This window comes from Aethalodelphis obliquidens, unplaced genomic scaffold, assembly GCF_003676395.1.
Source record: "Aethalodelphis obliquidens isolate GAN/ISIS:26980383/991018 unplaced genomic scaffold, ASM367639v1 scaffold9, whole genome shotgun sequence".
NCBI classification, from domain to species: Eukaryota; Metazoa; Chordata; class Mammalia; order Artiodactyla; family Delphinidae; genus Aethalodelphis; species Aethalodelphis obliquidens.
Window position 1 is genome coordinate 18,412,884 of NW_020837953.1, and position 25,479 is coordinate 18,438,362.

A 25,479-nucleotide genomic window follows, 5' to 3' on the forward strand; every position below is an offset into this window, starting at 1 on the left:
AAATGGATATGGAACTGCACAGCCATTACTAGTCTATCCTGACCCATGAGGTCTTTGTCTAGGGGTTTCCTTGTGAATCTGCTCCCATTTACTTGTTTCTCTACATGGATGGACTTTCTCTGCTTGCTCACTCATCAGCTAAAAACAGCCATCCAAGTCCTAAGCCTATGTAATTTTTCGGATTAAGTCATTCTTGTTATCTACCTCTTAGTTCAAATTTATGAAAGACAGACAATTATTTGTTGCTCACCCAACGAATTACATCCCTCTCTCTGAAGTTAGTTGTCCAGTATTCCTCATTCAGTCAGTTGTGGCTGGGATAGGTTGGAAGTAGGGGTACAAATAGGGCCACCAAAGCCTACTCTTTTTAAGCAAGCATTGGTGGAGAGGTACAAATTCCAGGGGAGAGTATGTAGGCTAGGAAGGCAGTACAAAATGAGTCTACTATTTAAGACCAATGCATATCCAACTCTCTAGTGAACAACTCAGTTTGAACGATCCACTCATGTTTCTCTTACACCTGCTCCTCCTTCTGTATTCCACAGTTAATAAAATCACCATCAATATATAGCTTCCCAAGCCAGAAACCTAGGGGTTATCCTTAGCCCCTCCTTATTCATCCCACTCTCATGGACAACCAGTCCTGAATTTGTAGGTTCTACATCTTTTATGATTTTCCAGTTCATCCTCTCTTAGTTTAGCCTCTCATCATTTGCCCAACTTAGGGTAATAGCATCCTTAACTGACTTCCCTGCTCCCAGGCTGGCCCCCATTCAGTCTGTACTCCACAAAGCTCTCAGACTGACCCTTGTGAATGCAAGTCACTTGCCACTTAACATTCGCATTGCTTTCAGGAAGAGTTCCAACCCTTAGCTTGGCACCAGAGAGTCTCCACAAGCTGGTTCTCGCCTGTCTCTCTCGTCCTATCTCCTGCCACACCTTGACAGCCCTTCATGCCAGTGTACGGATTGATCCCCATCACGCTGCTTATTCCATGACTTTGAATATTTGGGTCCCTCTGCCTGGAATCCTGGGTCCTTCTGCCTGTTCTGCTCTGACATCCCAGAACTAACATTTTTCCAGTGGATTTATTGAGACCCGATAGTTGAGCAATTCAAAAATTCTAAAAATGCAGATCTTGAGGTAATACAAATTCATTCTTTAAATTCTAAATGCTTTGACATCTAAAGTGGCCCTAAAATTGCCCACATAACAAAGTATATGAGAATACTGTTCTTTAAAAGGAGATACTGAATAAATGCTCATTAAGTATCTTAAAAAGCCACTGTCTAGAAAGAAGCACATCCTGTAGCGATTTGGGGCTTCCAAAAATGTCTAGATGTAAAGAATGAGGCAGTAAATCTGTCAAAGCAAACCGAGACAGACACAAAGAATTTTAAACGGGAGGAGAGCAAAAAGAATGAGTGCAGTCATTTCGACTTGTTCTTATTTCTCCTAGTAGGTGCCCTCCAACTACAGTGCAGGGGCCAGGACCATACCTCATGCTACAGCACATCTCCTGGCTCTGAGAAAAGGATGAACTTTGGATCCCATGGTCTTCGAGTGACATAAGGGAACACAGTAAAGAGTATGGCCATGAAAACTGAGATATCCACTTGGGTTATTCATCCTAGCCCTTCTTTCTTCCTCCTACCCAAATATAATTTAAAACTTACAGATGTCTTAAATACAGTATATATTATACCTTTTATTCCTTTTCAATCTCTGAATAAAATGAGAAAAATACTTTTTTTAGAAGTTCAGAACAATGTAGCAATGTTTAAACTTAAAATATAAAATTAAGTGAAAAAGAAAGGCAAAATGTACACTGTAATTATAACTATGTAAAAAACGTATGCACATAAGCAAGGACTGACACAGAACAGAAAAACGAACTGTTGATACGTCAAACTCAGCACTACTGACATTTGGGGCTGGCTAATTCTTTCTTGTGGGGGGTTGTTCTGTGCACAGTAGAATGTAGAGCAGCATCCCTGGCTTCTACTAACTAGGTGCCAGTTATACATCCCCAGTAGTGACAACTACAAATGTCTCCATCCATTGCCACATGTTCCTTACCGAGCAAAATACCCCCACCCCCGTCCCAGGTTTAGAACCACTGGGCTAGGGGTGAGAGGAAAATTTTTTTAGTTTTATGTTAATATTGCCATAATGATGTTTGTTCAATAAATACATATTGGAAGGGGAAAGGAAAACTCCTTACCATATAGCATCTAACAGCCCCTTTTTTCAAGAGTTAGAATTTATTCAGTTCCCATTTAATGTGAAAAATTGAAAACGTTGCAGAACTTGTTTTTCTTTTCCAATCTACTATAAAAAAGAAAGCTGAATTTCTCAGTATTTGGAAACCTGACTTGGCTTTAAGCATGAACATCACAAATAACTGCTGTAATTGGCCTGAGAAATAAAAATATCTAAATCATTCTATCCCCACAAATACCTGTTAAAAAGGTACACTTTGCATATCTTCAAAATAACTTTACATTTAAGAATAGTAAGACTCAATGAGAAACACATACTTTAAGACAAATTAAATAAAGTTTTCCATGCTAAAATACAATTGCACTGGATCTAAATAAATCATATTCTATTTTTAAGGCCTCTCTGTTCCAGTCTTTTTAGGACTATTAAGCCTGCCCCCTTGCCAAAAATATTTATTTTCAATCATTCCTCCTTTTTTTTGTTGCTGTTGTTGTTGTTGTTTCTTGACTCACATCACAAGGGATGTTTCTGATCAACAAACTGACATGAAGAGGAGGCACAAGAACTGTTTCAAGCATCTCCTTTCCCGAAAATTCTATCGTATCACGGTTTTGGGTTCATACGGACTTAAAGTTGAAATCTTGTTACATGATCATTCTGAATGATCTTTTCACATACATGAATGCATCACTAAAACGTATGCCTAACACAGTATTCACTTAAGCAAGGAACAATCTTCCTTTTTTATATAAGACTGCGATAAGCCCAAAAAATGCATTTTGATTTTTTTGCCCCTCCACTTTCAAAACACACTAGTAGAAATTTACTGTTTGTATTTACCAAAGTGTGCTTCTCCATTCTCGTCTCTAGTTTACCCGAGACAGAAAGCTTGCCGTAGCACAGAGAATCAAAGAAAATCTTCCAAATGATTCCAGGATTGGAGAATGTGAAATACTTAGATACCCAAAGCATTGTAGCAGGAAAGAAGGAGGTCGTGTAGAGATGACAGAGGTGGTGGAGACGAATGGACATTCAGGAGTGTGCAGTGTGGACAAGAAAGGGTGAGAATGGCTGCGGAATGAGCAGGATGGGAAAACTGGCGCTCAGGATTAATGAGAGAAGTGGATGAGGTTGTAGCTTGAAAGGCAGAAGGTAACTGACTTGATGACGCCTGATGTTGAGGATACAAAATGCCTCCGGAGCTTCATCGGGAATTAAAGTTCTGCATGGCGAACATAGGGCAAAACGGAGAAAACGGCAGTTCTTTGTTCACAGGCCGACAACCAGGGGAATCCGTGGCTCGGTGGACTTTGTCATGGCCTGCACATTCAGATGCAGTCTCTGTGCAGGGGTGAGTCTTCGCCTGGAAAGTGAGAAAAAGAACGTCTACCTAACAGATTGAGGGTTCTAAGCCCTCTTTAAATAAAAGCAGCAGCCTAATTCTAAAGGCCTGCGGCGGGTGGGTCCCGGGAAACCGGCGAATCCATCCTTACGCAGAGAAAGGCCAAGTCAGGTGAGTCTCTTCTGTCGTTTCAGGCCCTGCTGGGCAGAAAAGCGGGAAAGACCTGGAATGCTAAAAAAAAGAGCGGAGAATAGCTGCTGTTCTCCTTGGGGCTGCGGCGGGAACCTCAGGAACCAGGCCGGAAATTGTCCTTTAGAGAGAGCGGTGAGTGTCCGGCGGCAGCTACGCTCCACCGCTGCTCAGCGGAGAGCTGCAGGTGCCGGTCCGGTCACGGGCGTCATAGCAACCCCGCTCTCTGCGGAGACGCCGCGTCCTTCCGGCGGGAACCATAGAAACGACACGCACCATTGGCTCAGGGGCTGTGCTTCCTGCCAGAGACCATTGCTACGGCGCAGAACATTGGCCTCTGGCTTAGCTCCGGGAACGAAGGTACGGTTCATCCCATTGGCTCTGTAGTAACCATGGTAACGTAACGGCGTGTATTTGTAACTTTTAAGTGTAAGTTTTGCCACAGGATGTTTATAGTTCTCTAGTAGCTTCCCGCCAGACCTTATCGAGAGCCCAAGCCTAATAAACTTGGATTTATTTTTCTAGAAGTAACTTCATTCTTAAAGGGGGAGGTTGCTAGGTCAGGAGTTCTTAATTTTAGGTCAGAATCTGTCACTCATTACCTGGGTGGGGCACCAAGACAAATCACAACACTTTTGGAATCGGCTTATTATTGTAAAAATGAAGAAACAGGACTTGACTAGAACTATCCCTAAAGCTGAAGTCCTTCAGAAGCCCTAAGCACTGAAAATTCGGTTTATGCGAACAGTATCCTCCACCTATGTAATGCAAAATAAAAATATCTAAGACACAAAAGTTAACATAGCCTCGGTTTTTATCATCTTCATTTAAATGCTCTTACCGCAAGATTCTAGTTAGTTCATCAAAGCTCGATTTTATTCATGTTTTGGGGCCCTTGCTTTGCTGGTATCCCAAACACATACTTGACATTTCTTAGTCTTATTCTAGTTTCTCATAGGATCCTTTCCAAAGCTTTGCCGCTTCTACATGCATTATCTGGATGGATCTTATCCCTTACTTTCTAGAAGTGCTTCAATCTCTCCCTCTGGCACCAGAGCCCTTGCAAGTGTTTTTCTCTCTGATCTGAAATGCTCACCACCATCACCTCCAGCCCACTTAACTTCTATGTAGCAGTTCAAGTGTCATTTCCTCCTCAAGGATACTTTCCTTAGTCCTCTGATCTAGATCAAGTTCCTTATTTGCTCTCATTGACTTATGTTCCTTTTCATTCTTAGGTTGTTTTTTTTTTTTTGTCCGAGCCGTGGCTTGGTATTGAACCCGGCCACGGCAGTGAAAGAGCCGCATCCTAACCATTAGACCACCCTCATTCTTAGTTTTCTTTCATTCTTTACACACTTCCATTTGCTGATTCAACAAACAAACAAAACAACTTCTTGGAATTTTTACATGTGTAAATACTGTTTAAATGCTCTGAATGGAAACTAAACTGAATTGGAAAACACTCTAAATAATTCCATTTAGGGTAGTGGTGGTTGTTTTTAAGCATTAACAAAACACAACAGAAAATGGTTCCCAAGGGAAGTAATAATTATGATAAAAACAAACATTAGAATCACTTCTAGTTCTAACTCCATTTATCCTCACTGTACAGTCAAAGATAATGACAGCCATCATCCACATAAGCTATAGATGTAGGAAAGAAAATCAATCTTTTATTTCATGCCCCTTTAGTACTGCAGCCACTGCCTAGCCTGTTGCTTTTTAGGTTTTGCCAATTGAACCAGAAGTTAATTTAAAATTTTTGTTCAATAGGATTTCTGCTTCCAGAGAAGTCCTGATTGCTGCAGGTATTTTTCCTCTGCTTCCTGATTTAATGAAGTCACATTTCCCAAACACTTCACCTGAAGTATTTAGATGTGTCTTAGCACTTCTGTTCATATCTTTTCAATTAAAGTTTATTGTACTTCTGTTATCAGACACACTTTGGGCTACCCTTCCCAACTCACTCCATGAACTGCATTTTAACTCATTTATGTGAGGTAGAGTACTTGCTTCTACCTAGTTCTTAATGGTAGTTTTTCACCATCCTATGGGTCATTTAGGGTATTTCTCAGGACTGCACTTCTTTTGCACTCCCAACTCAAAGCCCAGGACAGTGGGAGCTTTGAAAACACTGCTTTGCTAAGTGAGAAAAACAGCAATTGCAAACATTTATTTAATGTGAATTACATGCCAAGTGCCAGACTCATGCTTTACCTTCACCATTTTATTTATTTAATCCTAACAAATGATGTTATTTTGCAGAGAAATTATCACCATTTGATAGATAAGGAAACTAAGTCAGGTATCTAAGTTTACAATGCTAATTGGTGGCACAGCTGGAAGGGTCTAACCTGGCTAAGATGACTCCAAAACCCATACTCTTTACCACCCTGTAATGCCTCCTTCAGGGCAGTGGCCACCAACTGGGCCCTGCATGGCCCCAGGTAGAAGCCTGGGTTAACTTTCCCTCAAGAGCAGTTCTAAAATATTTGAAAGGTAAATTCTTAACTCAAATATGGAGTGAGTCTAGGACAAGAAGCAAGGAGTAAATGTAGTGGGACAATCATCATTCTATAGATAATCTATCTTTGGGGAGGTGTCCTTCTCTCCTGCTCCCATCTTTAGTAAATTTCAAAAAAAAAAAAAAAACCACAAAAACATCATCCTTTCCATTGTGTTGGCTTTGGGGCACACACTTTATTGTACTTAATTTTTTATATATCCATTTCCCAAACTAGACATGTTTATTCATCTTTGAATCCTCAAAATCCTCAGGGCCTATCACATAGTAGGCATGAACAAATATTTGCTCTTCAAAGCATGGCCATTCATGCATCCATAATCCCTTTTACAGTATGAAGAAGATCGATATTCAGGCCCCACATGTATATTTTGAGGAATATAATTCCCAATACGTTTTTTTTTTTCTTAAGGTGAGAAACAACTTGAATCATTTTCAAAATCAAGAAATCATTCAAGTGAGTGTGTCAGGTGGTTTGGTCATAACTGCTTTACCTTTGTTCTCATGTTTTCTGAGTATTAAAAGACCTTTAAAAGACAAACACCAAGCACTATTCGTCTGCACACCACTCACTGCTTTTCCCCTTCATCTTCTGTCTTTATGAAAGCAAAGGATTTATTCTAGTTCTCACCATCTGTAAGAGCCCTGGTCCACTGAACAATCTTTGATCTTATAAATAAAGGCTTTTTACTTCAGTTTTTGTCATGTATAAAAGCGGTATGTCGAGACTGAAGATCATCCACTATCTTCTCTTCTATCTCTATACCTTTTCCTACTTCTTCCTCTGATAACAATAACTTGGTTTCTGACTCTTTGGTTATAATAACCACAAAGGACCGTCGTGAATCAAGGATGTTAGCCACCACCACTTGATGTCGATAAATTTCCAAAGCATTCCGTGCACGATCAATTACAATGGAGGGGTCAGTCTCCAACTTAAAGGAAATTATAAATGCTTTGGGAGCCCAGTCTTTAACCAAAGGAGAAAGCATTTTTGGCACCATCTTCATTGTTATCTGTATTGGAAAAAGAGAAACTTAATAAGCAAACAAGGTTACCACCTACCAACCAGGTCAATCTCAAGGGAAACTAAAGAAGCAGAGACTCAGATGTTTGGCTATGTCAGTTTAAGTGGGACTTCTCACTTCAAACTTTTTAAAGCATATTAAATGCTTACTTAAAAGCCTTGACTCTGTAGTGTTCATAAGGATGCCTGATTTCAAAGCTTCATACATATTCTGGGGCAATCCATGTCTTATGAATTAGCCCTGCTCTGCAACCCTCATCGCCATTAATAGAACTCTAAAGAACAGCATTACATCTTCTCAAACATTCCCTTTTATTTTTTAAACCAAACCCTCAAATAAACAAATGCAAATAATCTGTTTATGCAGATGATACTTTGGCGGAAGTTCAAATAAGGTTGAGTTTTAAACCTCTCAGCCTAAAATATTTCTTGCATTGCTAGACTGGCTATTTGACTCCATTTAAAAATTGTAACTTGTAAAAAAAATAAAATTGTCACGTACCATCTTAGCATTGAGGAAACAGAAGTGACTGTATTTCCATTCATTAAATACTACTATATTATTCTCAATCCCTTCTAAGGGGAATGTTGAGTCGTTTTGTGTACTTTCAAGATAGAACTAGGAATGACAGGAATTATAGGATAAACTAAAGCTCCCAGAATTTAAAAAGTATGAAATCACTAAGCTCACCATCAGGATGTCCCCTCAAAGAGTTAGCAAGTATGATAGGAATCACATACCCATTCCCCGCTTTATTTTTCTCCTTAGCATTTATCACTACCTAACATAGTATGCATTTGACTTACTTATTGTCTCCTCTGCAGAATATAATCGAAACAAGGGCACAGTATGTTTCTTTTCACTGCTTTATCTCCAGGTCCTATAATAGGGCCTGGCATATAGTAGGTACTCAATAAATATTTGTTGAAGAAATGAACAAATGAACTATTCTACAAAGTCAGAAAGTGCCCCACAGGTAGTTTCTCCTATTTAAATTCTACTATTTAAATTTCTCCTATTTAAATTCTACTATTTAAATTTCTCCTATTTAAATTCTACTTGTATCACCCAATAAATGACTAAGAATTCCCTCAGGTTCCAAGTAGCCAGATCATCTCAGCCTCTCAACCACACCACTACCTTCCCCACACCTCTTCCTTAAACTGCAACAATAACCACCATCTAATCACCCCCCCACCACTCTCTCTAATTCACCTTTCATACTGATGCCAGAATGTTCTTCTCAAACAAAAACTTTATCTCATTCTCCTACTTTGGTTGTCCTTGGCTCCACAGGATAAAGTTCAAGCTCCTTAGGAAGGAATACAAAATCTTCGGCGTAGGAAGCTGTCTCTTCAGTCTGCCCTCCATCCCCACCACTCTTCAGGCTCTCCAGCCTTACCAAACAACTTCAGTTCACAACACACTGCCCATTTCCAAACTCCAATCGTTTACTCTGTCTGGAGTGACCTTCCCTACTTTGTCTGGTACACCCTCTGCTCATCTTTTAAAACCCAGTTCAAGCCATCTCCTCCAGAAAGCCTTGACTTTCCCCGAGATTCACTCACCCCATGCTCTGACTTCACTTTGTACGTACCTCTACTAGAGTATTTATCACTCTGTACTGTAATTATGTCTGTGTCCAGCAACCTCACTAGATTGTGAGGTCCTTGAGGGAGAGCGGTGTCTTAGTCATCTCTGATCCCTAGTGCCTAGCACATACGGAATGCAGAAAGGCCATCTCCAGATCAAAAGGAAATTAACCCAAGATTGGTTATAGGGAATCAGATCTCTGGAAGAGAAGCGCCCATCACCTGCAGTGGGCCCCCAGATGACTGGATCTTGTGTTCAGGCATTTCGGACACAGGAACATAGAAATCTGACACGGCCGCAGCCAGGTAAAACATCGCAGAAGAGCCTGCAAAAAGAAGCACAGGGTGTAATAAATCGGAGAAGGGTATGGAGTCAGCTCCTTTTCAACTCAGGTTCCCCCGCTGTGAGAGCCATGGGTAAAGAGGGGGAAAGGGGATGCGCGTCTTGGGGGAAAGGCTCTGCCTCCCGGCATCCGATGGACTCCTAAAGGCACGCACCTAGCGGATTGAGCGCCTGGGCTGCAGCCTGCAGCAGATGCAAATAGTCTGCCAAAGTGGTGAACTCTATGGCCAGGAAGGTGCCGGCAGCCTCAGCCTCCTGGTAGCTCCGCAGAGCCGCGGCGAAGCCCGGGAGTGCCTTCTCCTCCGCCTCCAAGCTCAGCAAGCCCGAAGCCGCTCGGCCGGAGGGCCGCAGAGCCGACAGCCAGGTCTGGGGCGGGAAGCGGTGGGCAAAGGGGAAGGCAGAGCGAGCACGGTACAGAAACAGGACCCCGTAGCCCGCGGCCAGGAAGGCTTCGGCCGAGGTAGCACCGCGCCGCCCGCTGCTGAAGTTGTCCAGGAAGCGCACAGGCCGGGCTTCCAGGGGGACCTTGGTGCCGCCGGACGTGACCAACACTACCCGTCGGCCCTGCGCGCCCAGGCCGGCGGCGAACCGAGCCATCACCTCGGCCCAGCGCGCAGCACCGGCGGGCTGGGGGAACTCGGCGACCAGGTCGAGTGCCGCCATCGGTCCCGGAACCCGCCGCGCCAGCGCAAGCTACGGGGTCTTCGGCGCCACGCCCCCTGCCCCGGTACCTGGCCTACGCGCAGCCGCAATAGTGAGGGGGCGGTTCGCTACCATGCGCTGCAAGTTTACCAGCGCCGGGTTTCTGCAGGTCTGGAAATGCGTGCTGGTTCCGCCCCACAGCGTGCGAAATTGACACTGAGCTGGCGGGAGTTCTCGGCTGGGCAGGCATCTGGAGGAGTCACACCCCCTCGTTTAGTTTCCTAGTCTGGGTGAAGATCTGGACGTGTTTGACCCTTACCGGCTACCATACAGACCCTGCTAGGCTTGGACCTCGCTAAAATTTGAGTGCCCGGCCATTTAACCTTTGGATTTGTATTGAAGGGCTTGTTTTGTTTTTTTTAAACCCTACAAACACACTCCAAGTGTCAGTCGAGCCACGACCCCCCCGCCCTCGAAAAGCTTGGAATGAGGCTGCGCCTTGTTGGTCACGTGACACCGCCGCCCAGTGTGTCCTCGCCAGGCAACGGTCCTAGAGACCGACAACACCGTCTGCCGCAGCATGAACGTGATCTACCCCCTTGCGGTGCCCAAGGGGCGCCGGCTCTGCTGTGAGGTGTGCGAAGCTCCGGCCGAGCGGGTCTGCGGGGCCTGCACAGTCACTTATTACTGGTAGGCCCTGAAACGTGGCACCTGGGCGCCTCAACCCCCTCTCTCTCAGTCAGGGAACCCTCAAAGCGGCTTCAAGACAGGTCCTTAAGAGTTCTATGTCTGTGTCCGCTTCCTCTCCCACTCAATCATTCCTCCCCAGATTTTTGTTGCGCGCCTACTGTGCGCTATGCACTGTTCTAGGTGCTGAACTTCCTGGGGGAAACTCGGGACACCACGTCCCTCAAAAATCTAATGTTCTAGGACTTCCCTGGCTGCCCAGTGGTTGAGACTCCGCGCTTCCACTGTAGGGGGCATAGGGTTCGATACCTGGTCAGGGAATTAAGATCCCACATGCCATGCGGCTCTGGCCAAAAAAAAAAAAAAATCTAATGTTCTAACGAGAAAGATAAGTAAACAAACAGACAAAACAAGATAATTTCAGAGAGTGATAAATGCCATAAAGACAAAGGAAATGTGATGGGAGGTTGGGCAGACAGCCTCTCTGAGGGTAGACTATCGATCTGAAGTTAGAGTAGGAACAGCCCTCCAGGGAAATGCTGGAGGAAGAGTGGCACAGTGAGGCTCCGAGGGAGGGAAGACTTTGGTGTGTTTGAGGAATAGATAGAAAGTTAGTTTGTCAGAGCATAGCCAAGATGGTGACAGTGTGGGGAGGGTAGTACAAGATGAGGTCAGCTTTCATTTATTCAGCATAACATCCACTGATCTTTGCTTCAGATTGGACCCTATTTGGGACCTGAGATAAAGCAGCTAGGTTGCTGACGTCCAGAAACCTAGTCCAGAGCCGACTAACTTGTTTAGAAAAGAAAGTCATTGTAATACAACCCTACATGACAAGTGCTGTCACTCAGGGAGTACTATTCCCTGGGACCTCTAAGGATGGAAGCATGGTGATAGGGCAGTATCTGGAAAGGTTCCTCTGAAGAAGTAACATTTGCACTGGGTCTTGAGAGGTCAGAAGGAAATTGCTAGGTGAATGAACAATGAAGAAGGAAAGGTAGAGCACTCCTGGCATCCAGGACTGCTTGGGTAAAGGGTGAGAGAACAGACTTTGTTCAGAGGTGGGTAGAGAAGGTAGCCGTGGAGGGAGCAGTCACTGATTTTCAGACTGCAGTCCAGGGCCCATTAGCGGGTCATGAATAAATCACAAAAAGCATTTTAGGAAAAAAAAAAAAGAGAAGAGAAAGTATCAGAGTAATCCTACTTGAATTGTTTCTTGAAACTTTTGTTTTAGTGATTTATGTGGTTATGTGTCTTTGTACTAGTGAAATGTATTTCCTACTGTATGCTGAGTTAAAAAAAAAAAGTTTAAAAATCATTGTGATAGGTAGTAGTAGAGGTTTAAACCAAGAAGATAAAGGTTAGGGCCAAACAGTGACATGAGATCAAGGAGTTTGGAATTTATCCTCTGGGGGGTCATGGATGGTTTTAGATTGGAAGGTAGACGCTGAAGGCTGCGTAACTTCTCAGTTGCAGTGGTCCCAGTGGAGACTGAATTAGGTGTCCCTCCTCGGTGCTTTCACAGCACTCTTTAGGTCCCTTAGCCTCACATTTATGACATGGATTGAAATCACTTGTTCAATGGTCTGTATTCCTCACTAGGCTGTATGCCCCATGAGGGCAAGGACAGCATCTGTGTTTTCATTGCTGTTTCTTCAATGCATATAGAATACAATTCAGAATTTGTAACAGAAACTGCAAAGCCCTGGTTGCTTCTCTATCTTCAATTCCCACCAGTCATCCCCTCTTTTCGCTGATGCAGTTACAGAGGCTTTCTTTCAATTCTAATTTGCCAACTCTTTTCCTCCCTCAGTTTCTTTGCCCAGGCCGTTGCCCTTGCTGGGAACTTTCCCTACAGTCTCGAATCTTCCTAGCTCTCTTTCATCTTTCTGTTCTCAGAATGTTATATCTTCAAAGAGGTCTTTCTGGAAAACCCAGCCTAAATGCCCCTATCTGATTTTCTCTCTCACATTTTTTCTTCACTTTTTCTGTACTTTTATGTTTTTGTTTTACTTGTTTAATATCTATCTTTTTTTTTTTTTTTCTTCTGGCTGGACCGCACAGCTTGTGGGATTTTAGTTCCCCAACCAGGGATTGAACCCGGGTCCCCTGCATTGGAACCACTGGACCGCTAGGGAAGTCCTGAGTAAACAATTTTAAGTACAGGTCTGCCACTCTGGGGAGAGGTGAGACTCCTTTGCCTGATATGAGCACCTACCTCTTCCCCTGTCCCCTTCATCCCTCTAGCCAGAAGCAATTCCTCCTTCCTCTCAACTCACTTTGTACTTACTCTGTACCTCTCACATGACTCTTATTTCCCTGCCTCATTATAGTTGTTGGCAAACATGTTAGCTCAATTTTATTATGCTCTGTTGATGCAGGATATTATGTTGAATATGTAGAAGGACTGTCATATGTATGTTATGTTTTGATCTGTTTCATAGCCATCTGCGTATAACCTATGGTCTCCAGCAAAGTATCTTGAAATAATTGAAACTAAATATTTGATGAATGCATGAATAAATTATTATTTCCTATGCCCTTATCCTCCATTATTTTCTTTCTCTTCTTTCACTGCCTTTAATTATTTTTAAGGTCTTCTACTCTCCCCCTACCTTTTCTCCAGATTTCTATATCCTTGTGTCCTAGAGATTTCATGATTTTTCCAGAAAATAAAGCTGTGGTAATTGTTCTATATCTCACAAATGAGGGCCTTTAATATCCCCTTCCAGGGTTTTCACGGTTGAATGTAAAGCATCTAGCCCCATGCCTGAGACCATGCTGGCACTCAATAAATATTGTTTTTCCTCATCCCAAATTTAAAGAGCAGGAAGGACAGTCAACTTGGATTTGTGAAAGTTTATTTTTTTGCAAAATAATTTTTCCCAATTATAAATGTAATTCATGCGCACTACAGAAAACTTGAAAATACAAAATATAAAGATGAAATATAATCCATAATCTCGCAACCCAGATAATTAATAGCCTGACATTTTGGTGAATTTCTTCATGTTCTTTTCCTATAAATACATTTATTTTATACACTCTGTGTAATCTTGTGCATATCATTCTGTGTTGGATTGTGAGAATGTTCCCAGGAAATAGAACATTTTTAAGAGAAGGCATTTTTATTAAAGTACACAGTGAAACATTATAGGTGAAAGAGGCTTCAATACTATAGGTTATTAAGTTGTAGCATATAGATAAGAGTAATTTGCAATATTTTTTCCTTTCATTTAACATATGGGGCACAAATTAAAATGCTTTCACTGTCCAGGAAGAGAAAACAGTGAAGTGGTATTCAATAGTAAGATCTATGGTGAACTGGAGAATGAATGCCCCGCCTAACAACATTCACATTAGTTTAAAAAACATGGTAATGGCCAAACAAAACATGTCTGGCCCACAAGCTATTTGATTGTGAGCCCTAATTTGAAAGCATACTTTTCAACTCCTTGTTTATGCATGACCCTGTGATGGTTGTGAGGGGTGATACAGATGAATAAGGAGAGAGCTCAGGAACATATAAATATGCACCCTTTCTTTAGAAGGGAAAGATATGCAGATGCTGTCAGTAGAAGAACAGTTCAGGCAGTTAAGTAAGTTAATATTTCCATTGCTCACACAATTACTCAGTAAGCCCGTATTAAATAAATACCCTGTGGAAGTCACCTATTTCTTTATTCTGGCTGTTAAGTGCTTTTATTGATTTGTTTTCAATAATTCTCTATCAAAAAACCCTTAAAAATGCTTTTTGTCATGTCTATGAGAGCTGTCACAGTTTATAAAGAACATACTTTATCGCATTTCTGTTGTCCCAGGAGAAAGGAAGGAGAGAGAGTATTTGAACACAGCTATGTATTGTCTATGACTGCTTTTATGCTACAACAACAGAGTTGAGTAGTTGCAACAGAGACCAAGTAGCTCGTAAAGCCCAAAATTTACTATCTGGCTGCAAGGAAAACCTTGCTAATCCCTGCCCTAGGTTATTGTTACCTGTTTTGGACTATGTATAAATGGAATCAAATAGCTAACTTTCTCACATTTAAATAAAAATATATAATACGCAATAGAAATGCAGAAACCTGTGATTGTATGCATCCAACCACAGTCTCAAAATACATGAAGCAATAACTGGCAGAACTGAAGGGAGAAATAATTCAATAGTAATAGTTGGACACTTCAATATCCGCCTTTCAACAATGAATAGAACAACTGAACAAGAGATCAGCAGGGAAATATAAGACCCGAACAACACTATGAACGAACTAGACCTAACAGACATTTATAGAATACAGAATATACATTCTTCTCAAGTGCATATGGAACATTCTCCAGGGTCAACCAGCTATTAGATCATTAAAAAATCTCAGTAAATTTATAAGGATTGAAAATATACAAGGTATGTTCTTCAACCACAATGGGATGAAATTAGTAGTCAATAACAGAAGGAAGTTTCGGAAATTTATGAATGTGTAGAAATAACACACACAAACAACCAGTGGGTCAAAGAAGAAATCACAAGAGACATTAGAAAATGCTTTGAGGTAAAATGAAAACAAAAGCACAACATACTAAAACTGATGTGACACAGTGAAAGCAGTACCTAGAAGGAAATTTATAGCTGTAAACACATATGCTAAAAAAGAAGGAAGATCTCAAACCAATAACCTAGTCTAATACTTTAAAGAGTAGAGAAAGAAGAGCAAACTCAACCCAAAGCTAGCAGGAGGGAAATAGTGAAGATTACAGCAGAAATAAATGAAATAAAGAATAGGAAAACAATACAGAGAATCAACAAAACCAAAAGTTGTTTCTTTAAAAAGATCGAAATTGACAAACTGACCCAGAAAAGAAGACTCAAGTTACTAAAATCAGAAAATGGAAGTGGAGGGACTTCCCTTCTGGTCCAGTTGCTAAGGCTCTGCGCTCCCAATGCAGCGGGCCCTGGTTCGATCCCTGGTCAGGGAACTAGATCCCACATGCCGCAACTAAGAGTTCACATGCTGCAACTAAAGATCCTGTGTGCTGCAACGAAAGATCCCGCATGCCTCAACGAAGATGCTGCATGCTGCAACTACGACCCGGCTCAGCCAAATAAATAAATAAGTAAATATTTAAAAAAAGAAAATGAAAGTGGAGACATTGCTACCAACTTTACAGAAATAAAAGGGATTATGAGAATACTATGTACAATTGTATGCCAACAAATTTGAAGTCCTAGATGAAATATATTCCTAATAAGACACAAACTACCAAAACTACTCAAGAAGAAATAGAATATCTGAGTAGGTCTATAAATAAAGAGATTTAGCTAAGTAATCAAAAAACTTTTCACAAAGAAAAGCCCAGGAGGATTTCACTGGTGAATTCTGTCAAATATTTAAAGAAGACTTAACAATTCTTCACAAACTCTTCCAGAAAATAGAAGAAGAGGGAAGAGTTCCCAACTTTTTATGAGGCCGATATTATCCTAACACCAAAACCAGAGAAAAACGTCAAAAGGAAACTACAGACCAATATCCCTTATGAATATAGATGCAGAAATCCTTAACAAAATACTAGCAGACAAAATCCAGCAGAATATAAAAAGAATTATATATCATGACCTAATGGAATTTCTCCCAGGAATTCAAGGTTGGTTCAACATATGAATATCAATCAATATAAAACATCATCTTAATAGAATAAAGAAAAAAATCATATAATCATCTCAATAGATACAGAAAAAACATTTGGCAACGTCCAACACCCTTCATGATAAAAATACTTAACAAAGTAGGAATAGAAAGGAATTTCTGTCACTTGGTAAAGAGTATCTATGAAAGAACCATAGAGAAACACAACATTAGCATCATACTTAATAGTCAAAGTCTATAAAATCTTTCCCTTGTAAAATCAGAAATGAGGCAAGAATGTCACTTTCACCACTTCTATTCAACGTTGTACTAGAGGTTCTAGTTGGGGCAATTAGGGAAGACAATGAAATAAAAAGCATCCAGCTTGGAAAAGAAGGAGTAAAAGTACCTCTATTCACAGATGACATGATCTTATATAGAGAAACCCCTGAAGAACCCACAAAAAAACTATTAGAGCTAATAAGTGAATTCAGAAAGGTTACAGGATATACAAGACAAATATGCAAAAATCAGTTATATTTCTGTATACTAGCAATCTAAAAATGAAATTAAGACAGCTATTCCATTTACAATAGCACTTTAAATAAAGGAATAACCATAGAAGTACAAGACTTATACACTGGAAAGATACAAAATATTGTGGAACAAAATTAAAGAAAACCTAAATAAGTGGAAGGAGATTTCATATTCACAGACTGGGAGACTTAATATGAAACAGTTTGATCTGCAGATTCAATGCAATCCCTGTAAAAATTCCAATTGTCATTTTTGCATGAATGGACACTCTGATCCTAAAATTCATATGAAAATGAAAGGGACCCAGAATAGCTAAAAAAATCTCAAAAAAGAGCAAAGTTGGAGAACTCACATTTCTCAATTTCAAAAGTTACTACAAAGCTACAGTAATAAAGATAGTGTGGTACTGGAATAAGGATAGACCTATAGATTGATGGAATAGAATTGAGAGTCCAAAAATAAGCACATACATCTATGGCCAATTGATTTTCTTTTTCTTTTTTTTGCAGTTTTTAAAAATTGAAATATAGGTAATATTCCATTTATAGTTATTATAAAATATGGCTACATTCCCCATGTTGTACAATATATCCTTGTAACTTATTTTATACATAGTAGTTTGTACCTCTTAACCCTATACCCCTATATTGCCCCTCTCCCTACTGGTAACCACTAGTTTGTTCTCTATATCAATGAGTCTGCTTCTTTTTTGTTATAGTCACTAATTTGTTGTATTTTTTAGATTCCACATATAAGTGATATCATTACAGTATTTGCCTTTCTCTGTCTGACTTGTTTCACTTAGCATGATACCCTCCAAGTCCATCCATGTTGCTGCAAATGGCAAAATTTCATTCATTTTATCTTAGCAGTATTCCAGTGTGTGTGTGTGTGTATGTGTGTGTGTGTGTGTGTGTGTGTGTATATATATATATATATATATATATATCTCACATCTTCTTTATTCATTCATGTGGTGATGGACACTTAGGTTGCTTCCATATCTTGGCAGTTGTAAATAGTGCTATGAATATTGGGGTGCATGTATCTTTTCAAATGAATGTTTTTTTTGTTTTGGCTATATACCCAGGAGTGGAATTGCTGGGTCATATGGTAATTCTATTTTTAGTTTTTTGAGACTACTCCATACTCTCTTCCACAGTGGCTGTACCAATTTACATTTCCCCCAACAGTGTATGAGGGTTCCCTTTTCTCTGCATCCTTGCCAACATTTACTTGTGTTCTTTTTTGTTGATAGCCATTGTGGTTTTGATTTGCATTTAACTGATGATTAGTGATGTTGAGCATCTTTTCATGTGCCTATTGGCCATCTACATGCCTTTTATGGAAAAACATCTACTCAGTTCTTCTCCCTATTTTTTAATTGGGTTGTTGGTTTTTTGATGTTGAGTTGTATGAGCTATTTATATATGATGGATTATATATGATGGTCATATCATTTGCAAATATTTTCTCCCATTCAGTAGGTTGTCTTTTCATTTTGTCAGTGGTTTCCTTTGCTGTGCAAAAGCTTTTAAGTTTAATTAGGTCCCATTTGTTTATTTTTGCTTTTATTTCCTTTGCTTTAGGTGACAGATCCAAAAAAATATTGCTGTGATTTATGTCAGAGAGTGTTCCTGCCTATGTTTTCCTATAGGAGTTTTATGGTTTCTGGTCTTACATACATTTTGAGTTTATTTTTGTATATGGTGTTTGTTAGAGAATGTTCTTTTACATGTAGCTGTCCAATTTTCCCAGCACCACTTTTTGAAGAGACTGTCTTTTCTCCATTGTATATTTTTGTCTCCTTAGTTGTAGATTAATTGTATGTTCAATTGATTTTCAACAAGGGTGCCAAGACCATTTTAATTAAGAAAAGAATGGTCCCTTCCAAATGGTGCAGGGATAACTGGATATCCATATGCAAAAGAAGAATTTGGACCCCTACTTTACACCATGTTCAAAAAGACTTAAATATAAGAGTTAAAACATAAAACTTTTAAAAGGAAACATAGTTGTAAATCTGTGTGATTTTGGATTAGGGAACAGTTAGATATGACACTAAAAACACAAGGAACCAAAGGAAAAATAGATAAGTTGGGCACCATCAAAATGAAAAACTTTTGTGCATCAGAGCACACTATCAAGAAAGTGAAAAGACAACCCACAGAATTGGAGAAAATATTTGCGGATCATGTATGTTAAGGATCTATTATCCAGAATATGCAAAGAACACTTAAAACTCAAAAATAAAAAGATAAAGGACCTGGTTTAAAAAAATGGGCAAAGGATTTGAATCAACATTTCTTCAAAGAAGATATACAAATGGCCAATAAGCACATAAAATGATGCTCAACATTATTAGTTATTAAGGGAATGCAAAATAAAACCACAATGATATACTACCTCACACACACTATAATGGCTATAATAAAAAAGGACAGAAAATAGCAAGCACTGACGAGGATGTAGAAAAAATGGAACCCTCATACATCACTGGTGGGATTGTAAAGTGGTACAACCTATGTTAAAACAGTTTGGCAGTCCTCAAAAGTTTAATCATAAAGCTACTGTATAACCCAGCAATTCCATTCTTAGGTGTACCCAAGAGAATTGAAAATATATGTTCGCACAAAAACTTGTACACAAATGTTCATTAATAATAATAGCCAAAAACTGGAAACAACCCAAATATCTACCACCTGATGAATGGATAGACAAAAAATGATATAGCCATTCAGTGGAATAGTATTCAGTAGTAAAGAATACAGACATAAAAGCCATATTGTCTGTTTCCATTTATATGCAAAGTCCAGAACAGGCAAATGCATAGAGAAAATAGATTAGTGGCTTCTGGGCAACAGTGGTTGGAGGGAAGAATGAGAGTACCTGCTAGAATAAATGGAGTTTCTTTTTTGAGTGATGAAAATGCCCTGAAATTAGATAGGGTGATGGCTATATGACCTCAAGAATATAAGAAAAACATTGAACTGTACACTTTAAGAGGATGACTTTTATTGTATGTGAATTATATATCAATATCAATTATGTATCAATTATATAAACATATTTGGAGGAAGGGTCAGATTAGGTAATGGATTTGGGAGTCATTCATAGAGGCAATTATGTAAGGAATAGGAGGCAATTCCCTGGTGGCCCAGTGGTTGGGACTCCACGCTTTCACTACTGAGGATGTGGGTTCAGTTCCTGATCGGGGGAATTAAGATCCTGCAAGCCACGTGGCATGGCCATTAAAAAAAAAAAAAAAAAAGAATGGGAGTAGATTCTCTGTAGGAGTGCTGTCCAATAGAATTTTTCTGCAATGATGCAAATGTTCTATACTTGTACTGTCCAATTAAGTGTTTAAAAAATACTAAATATGCATATAAAACAGTCAGAAAAGCTGTATACCAAACTGCCACAATGCTTCCCTCTGGAGAACTAAAAAATGACTGGCTTTGGAGTACAGGCCTAGAGTAACTACTTACTCTTGACACCTGTGCTTCCTTACCTTAAAAAAATAATGATTTTGTCTTGTTTTCAAAAAGTTAAACAGTTACTTTCATGACCACCTGCTGCACCACTAGGACTGGAGGGCATTCACAGTGTATTCTATGTGAATGGCCCTCCTAGAGCACAGAAGACAATGCAAATGGTGCTCTCCCAAGCCATGCAACATATATATATATATATATATATATATATATATATATAAATGGTATATATACTTATAATCGGTATATATATATATACCTATAATTGGTATGTATATATATACCTATAACTGGCATATATATATACCTATAATTGGTATATATACTAATTACAGGGAAAGTGTCTCCTAGAGCCTCATCAAATGTAAATTTCTTTCCTTTCCCTAAGAAAAAGACACTTAAATTCATCAGCTTCAGTGTTCAGATATTTTGAAAATGACCTTAGACCCATGCAAAGTTGTCTTTGTTGTCATTAATGAAGAAGAAAAGCAGAATAACCATAGCATATAACTGCCTGCAGAAACAACATCCTCCCGCACCCCTGGTTTTTACACCGCCACCCAATAACCACGTGAAGGAAAAGCGATTTGTGTCGGAAATGGCTTTGGGCTCCCTGCCTGGTTTGTGTTGGGCTTACTTTTCTAGTTTCTAGGGCTGGGCCAGCAGTAGGGCCAGGAGAACCAGTGGGCAAGCCAAAGGTAAAGATAATGAAGTCCACGTTTTCGTTGTCAGTGGTGTGGTTCATCAAAGAGCTGATTGGGGCAGCATCCATGAGAAGATATGTCAGCTCCTGATTCCCCTGCGCACTTCCATGCCCTTCTACAACTCAGAGGAAGAACGGCAGCATGGCCTGCAGCAGCTGCAGCAGCGGCAGGTAGGACTTATAGGACGGTTGCAGGGTTAACTCACGGGTGCAGAGAACCTGCCCAGGGAAAAGGTTGTACTGTGCGGGGTCACTAAACTATAACCTCTGAGGGCAGAGACTTGGTTTTATGTCTTTATGTCCTCAATACCATTGTTGTTCTCCACATATCTACTGAAAACCTGCAGCATTAGTGAATATTAGTTATATTAGTGAATATTAGTTAATATATTAGTTAATATTAGTTAATATTATATTAGTTAATATTAGTGATATTAGTGAAGCAGGATAACTCCAGAAGGAAAAATATGTTTCTTTCAAAATTAACTCAAATAGAAAGGCAGAACATTTTAGATTGTCCTGAGACATTACAGCTTTGCTAAACTAAAATTTTATTAAAAATGTAAGAATAATAATCATTTAATAATTTTATATTGAGCACTCATTTATGCCAAGCACCAACCTAAGATGAGAAGATACTTGTTCCTGGACCTTGAGGAACTCACAGTCCAGAGTTTGCCTTTTTAATCACCTATTTTGGGTCTCATGTCCGCCTCAATGCAGGCAGGCTCACTGTGTGCTCTCGAGCAGGTCATCAGGTGTTGGCCCTATCTCCAGGTGTACCTATATCCACCATTGCCTTTTACCCTTAGACTGTCTCAGAGAGTCTAGTTTTTTTTTTCCACAGAAGCATTTGATCGAATTTTGCTACACTGTAGCCCAGAAATATATCTTTGAAGGAAAACATGAAGATGCTGTCCCAGCAGCTTTGCACTCTCTTCGCTTCCGCATGAGTGTTCATGGCATGAGTTCAGTAGAGCTGGTACCTGCCTACCTGCTGTTGGCCGAGGCCAGCCTCGGTAAGTGAAACTGACTTGAGACACCCTGGAGCCTGTAAGAAGTGCTATACTGGGTCATATCAGTGGCCAAAACACCCAGCTTTGGCAGTGGCACCAAGATACCTTTTGTGGAAGAGCAGGATTGCTGTAAAGTTTGGCACAAGGTGGGGAAGGAGATGTCATGGACTTTTTGGTAAAACTGAACGAAATCCACTCTAGCTGGCCTTAGCAAAAGGAGGAAATTTATTAGGACGCTGAGGTGTCCTAAGGGAAGTGAGACTTCATGAGATACTAAACTCAGAATGCTATAACAAACCAAGGCTGGTGGTCTCTGTTTCTGTCTCTTGGGTTTTGGGGTCTTGTTTCTTGTCTCTGTTTCTAGGTTTCTCTCTCTGCATCTGCTTTATTTTCCATCTCTGCAGACCAGATTTTTCTACCCTATTCTCACTGCAGAAGACAGCTACCCCAAAATGTCAGATGTAGCTGAATTTACATTGAATTTACATATCCTCCAGGTTCAAGGTGGGTTATAGAAACTAATTAGCATCTGATTTCCAATGTTAAATTCCTGGAAGAAAGAATTGTGTTGACTCAGCTTGACGGCGGCATCTATCTGTATCTACCTTTGTGTCAGGGTCACATAGTTCAAACACGGAAATAGGAACCTGCTCCTATGGACGGCAGAGGCAGTTCTGAGAGCGGGGCACAGACATCACACATGGTGGTTGCTACAACAGGAGAATTAGCATTTTTGAGGGGAATTAACATTTTTGAGCATCGATAGCCTTTTAGGTACTGTACTACTACTTTATATCTTAATAGCCACTATTAAAAAAAAACTTTTTGAAAAGTAAAACTGTAGGAAATACAGTACAAAGAACTTTTTCCCTAAGCTATCTGAGAGTAAGTTGCTTACTTGATGCCCTATGCCTTGACTACTTCAGTATGTATTTCCTACAGAGACGTCTCCTTCTTGACCACAATACAACTATCATCCATGATTATCTACTGAGCAGACCCCATTCAGCTTTTCCAGTTGTCCCAATCACATCTTTACAGCAAACAGGTAGAGTCCAGAATCACACCTTTCATTTTGTTGCCATGTGTCTTTAGTCTCCTTCTTTCTGGAATAGTTTCTCAATCTTTCCTTGACTTTTATGACTTGGATGCCTTCAAAGATTAAAGGCCAATTATTTTACAAAATGTCCTTCAATCTGAGTTTCTCTGATGTTTCCTCATGACTGGACTGAGGTGATGTGTCTTTGGCAGGAATATCACTGAAGTGATACTGTGTTCTTCTCATCCCATCCTATAAGTTGGCACATGTTTTTATTTTGTCCCATGATTGATGATGTTCATTTAAGTTACTTTATTAAGGTGGTGTCTGCCAGGCTTCTTCTCTGTAAAGTTACTCTTTCTTCTCTTTGAAATGAATAAGTATTTTATAGAGAGGTATTTGGAACTATATAAATATTCCATTCCTCAACAAACTTTCAATGAATTCATTTATTTATTTGTATCAACATAGACTGTTGTTTTCCTGTTTTATTTAGTGGGTTACAATCCATTACTATCATTAATTTGATGTTCAAGCTGTCCTTGGTTTGGCAGGTGGCAGCCCATCACACTGGCTTCTGTTTCTCCTTAACACATCCCCATTGTTCTTTTTTTTTGGCTACATGGCTTGTGGGATCTTAGTTCCTCGACCAAGGATTGAACCTGAGCCCTAGGCAGAGAAAGTGTGGAGTCCTAGCCACTGTACTGCCAGGGAATTCTTCCCCATTGTTCTTTGATCACTTTCCTGCTTTCTGGAACATACCTCCAAGGAGCCCTGATTTGTTTTAGCAGAAAATGGAATTTAGAAGCCAGGAGTTGTGCACGGGACATACTCATTGCTATTGAGGTATGGCTGCTCCCAGGCTCTCAATGGACAGAATTAGGGAACATGTGTAAATATAATAATGTGTATATGTGCATTATTTCTAAATCTCCATCTCTGTCTCTACATCTGTATCTGTATATGATCATGGGTCCATAGGAGTACATTTAAATCCACAGGGTTCAATCTCATTTTCTCCCATTCCATGTTTATAGCTCCCTTCTCTGACAGTGAGAATGCTGGCTTCCATTTTCATTGATGTATTTATATATTTAGTTGGTTACCCTGTATGAGCCAACCTCCCATCTCCAGTCCTATCCTTTCCCCTTGCAGATGCCCTCCTCTCCTTTTGGGGGCTCTGACTCCTATTATGGGATGCCTCTTCTGTATGGACCCCCTCCTCACTGGTTTGGGCTCCGACTTCATACCAGGCCACTTAGCTACAAGAATGCCCTCTTTACCCTACTCAGATCTGACTCGCCATTCTGGACTGTCCCTCCTCCCAAGCTAGTGGAAGAGCACCGGACAAGGAAATACAGCCCAGGCTCTCTTTATCTCTGACACTGACTAGCTATGGGATTTTGGAAAAGTCACCCTAGCCTAAATCCCATCATCTTTTATTTGGATTACTACCTGCCAACTGGTCTCTGCACATCTTCCCTGGCCTCCTTCCAACCTGGTCTCCAAACAAAATGTGACCAAGTCACTCCAATAAATAAAGACCAAGTTCCCAAAGCAAGCTATGAGTCCCTGTTTGGTCCAGCCTTTATGAATTCTCTCACCTCACCTCTCATTCTTTTCTCTCTCCCTTTCAGTTGTGTTGGCCTTCTCTCGGTTGCTCAGAAGCACTGTGATGCTTCCTTATTCTGGAAGGTTCTTCTCTAGCCACTCCCCCCACTTCTCTTCCCCCCCCCTTCACCTAACTAACTCCTATTCATCCTTCAGGTCTCAGCTTGAGTCACCAACCCCTGATTAGAACCCTTTCCCAAGACCCCAGATTGGGTCAGGTCTCTTTTTATGTATCCACTTAGAAACCTCTTTCTTTTTTCTGGGCACTTACTTTGATAATAATTATACATTTTTTGATGAGATTATTTAATTAAAGTTCCTCTCCTGCACTAGACCATAAGTTCAGGGAGAACTGGGACTCTGTCTATTCTTTCTCCTCGGAGTGTCTTTACATCCAGCACAGTACTTAGTGCAGGGAAGGTACTCAAAAACTCCTTAGAACCTGACACCTAAATGGGAACTATGTAAGCATTTGTTGAATCTGAGTCCACTTCACAGGACTGTTTTGAGGTTTAAATGAATTTATGTATAACGGACAGGAAAGTGCTTTGCAAGCAGAAAAGTGCTGTCTAAATGGAAGGTTTCATTCTAACTCCCACAGTTACTGATTTAAAACCTTGCCAACCTTTCTGAAAGTCTAAATAAATCACATCCCCTGTGGACATGCCTCTCCCACCTTAGAGATTCCTCCAGACTGGAGTGGAAAAATAAGAGGCATTCATACTTTTTTTCAAAGTAAAACTTTGGAATTTTAACGCACTAGAAATGACATTTTCAGTAACTCTTCAAGGAGGAGCCACCTTACTCATCTTCCCCCACTGTTTTTAGTGTTTTGGAACCGGGAGAATCTAGGTAATAAATTCCAACTCTTTTTTTTTTTTTTTTTTTTTT

General features: G+C 40.3%; 3 protein-coding genes across 6 annotated transcripts in view; 1 reads left to right on the forward strand and 2 right to left on the reverse strand.

Moving 5' to 3' along the window:
• LOC113621731 (coiled-coil domain-containing protein 30-like) overlaps positions 1 to 3,926 on the reverse strand; it is a 53,209-nt gene extending 49,283 nt beyond the window's left edge. Inside the window, exon 1 of the mRNA XM_027108899.1 lies at positions 3,385 to 3,926. The gene's annotated coding sequence lies outside the window, so the exon portion shown is untranslated. The remainder of the gene's footprint in view (positions 1 to 3,384) is intronic.
• Positions 3,927 to 6,420: 2,494 nt separating this feature from the next.
• PPCS (phosphopantothenoylcysteine synthetase) lies at positions 6,421 to 10,085 on the reverse strand. Of its 3 annotated transcripts, none has more exons than XM_027108897.1 (3): positions 9,973 to 10,085; positions 9,121 to 9,224; positions 6,421 to 7,294 (listed from the first exon to the last, which is right to left on the reverse strand). In XM_027108897.1, the coding sequence occupies exons 1-3, from the start codon at positions 10,016 to 10,018 to the stop codon at positions 6,971 to 6,973; spliced, it is 474 nt and encodes a 157-aa protein (XP_026964698.1). In that variant the 5' UTR covers positions 10,019 to 10,085; the 3' UTR covers positions 6,421 to 6,970. The 3 variants fall into 3 exon arrangements, with proteins under 3 accessions (XP_026964698.1, XP_026964697.1, XP_026964699.1); XM_027108896.1 differs by having other exon boundaries at positions 9,397 to 9,976; XM_027108898.1 differs by lacking the exon at positions 9,973 to 10,085 and having other exon boundaries at positions 8,904 to 9,224.
• Positions 10,086 to 10,237: 152 nt separating this feature from the next.
• ZMYND12 (zinc finger MYND-type containing 12) overlaps positions 10,238 to 25,479 on the forward strand; it is a 34,587-nt gene continuing 19,345 nt past the window's right edge. Inside the window, exons 1-3 of one of the 2 annotated variants that reach the window (XM_027108901.1) lie at positions 10,238 to 10,573; positions 20,952 to 21,093; positions 21,770 to 21,941. In XM_027108901.1, coding sequence (XP_026964702.1) covers positions 10,464 to 10,573; positions 20,952 to 21,093; positions 21,770 to 21,941 — 424 coding nt within the window. In that variant the 5' untranslated portion in view covers positions 10,238 to 10,463. Of the gene's footprint in view, positions 10,574 to 20,951; positions 21,094 to 21,769; positions 21,942 to 25,479 lie in introns of those variants that run through there. The other variant, XM_027108902.1, reaches the window with a different exon arrangement.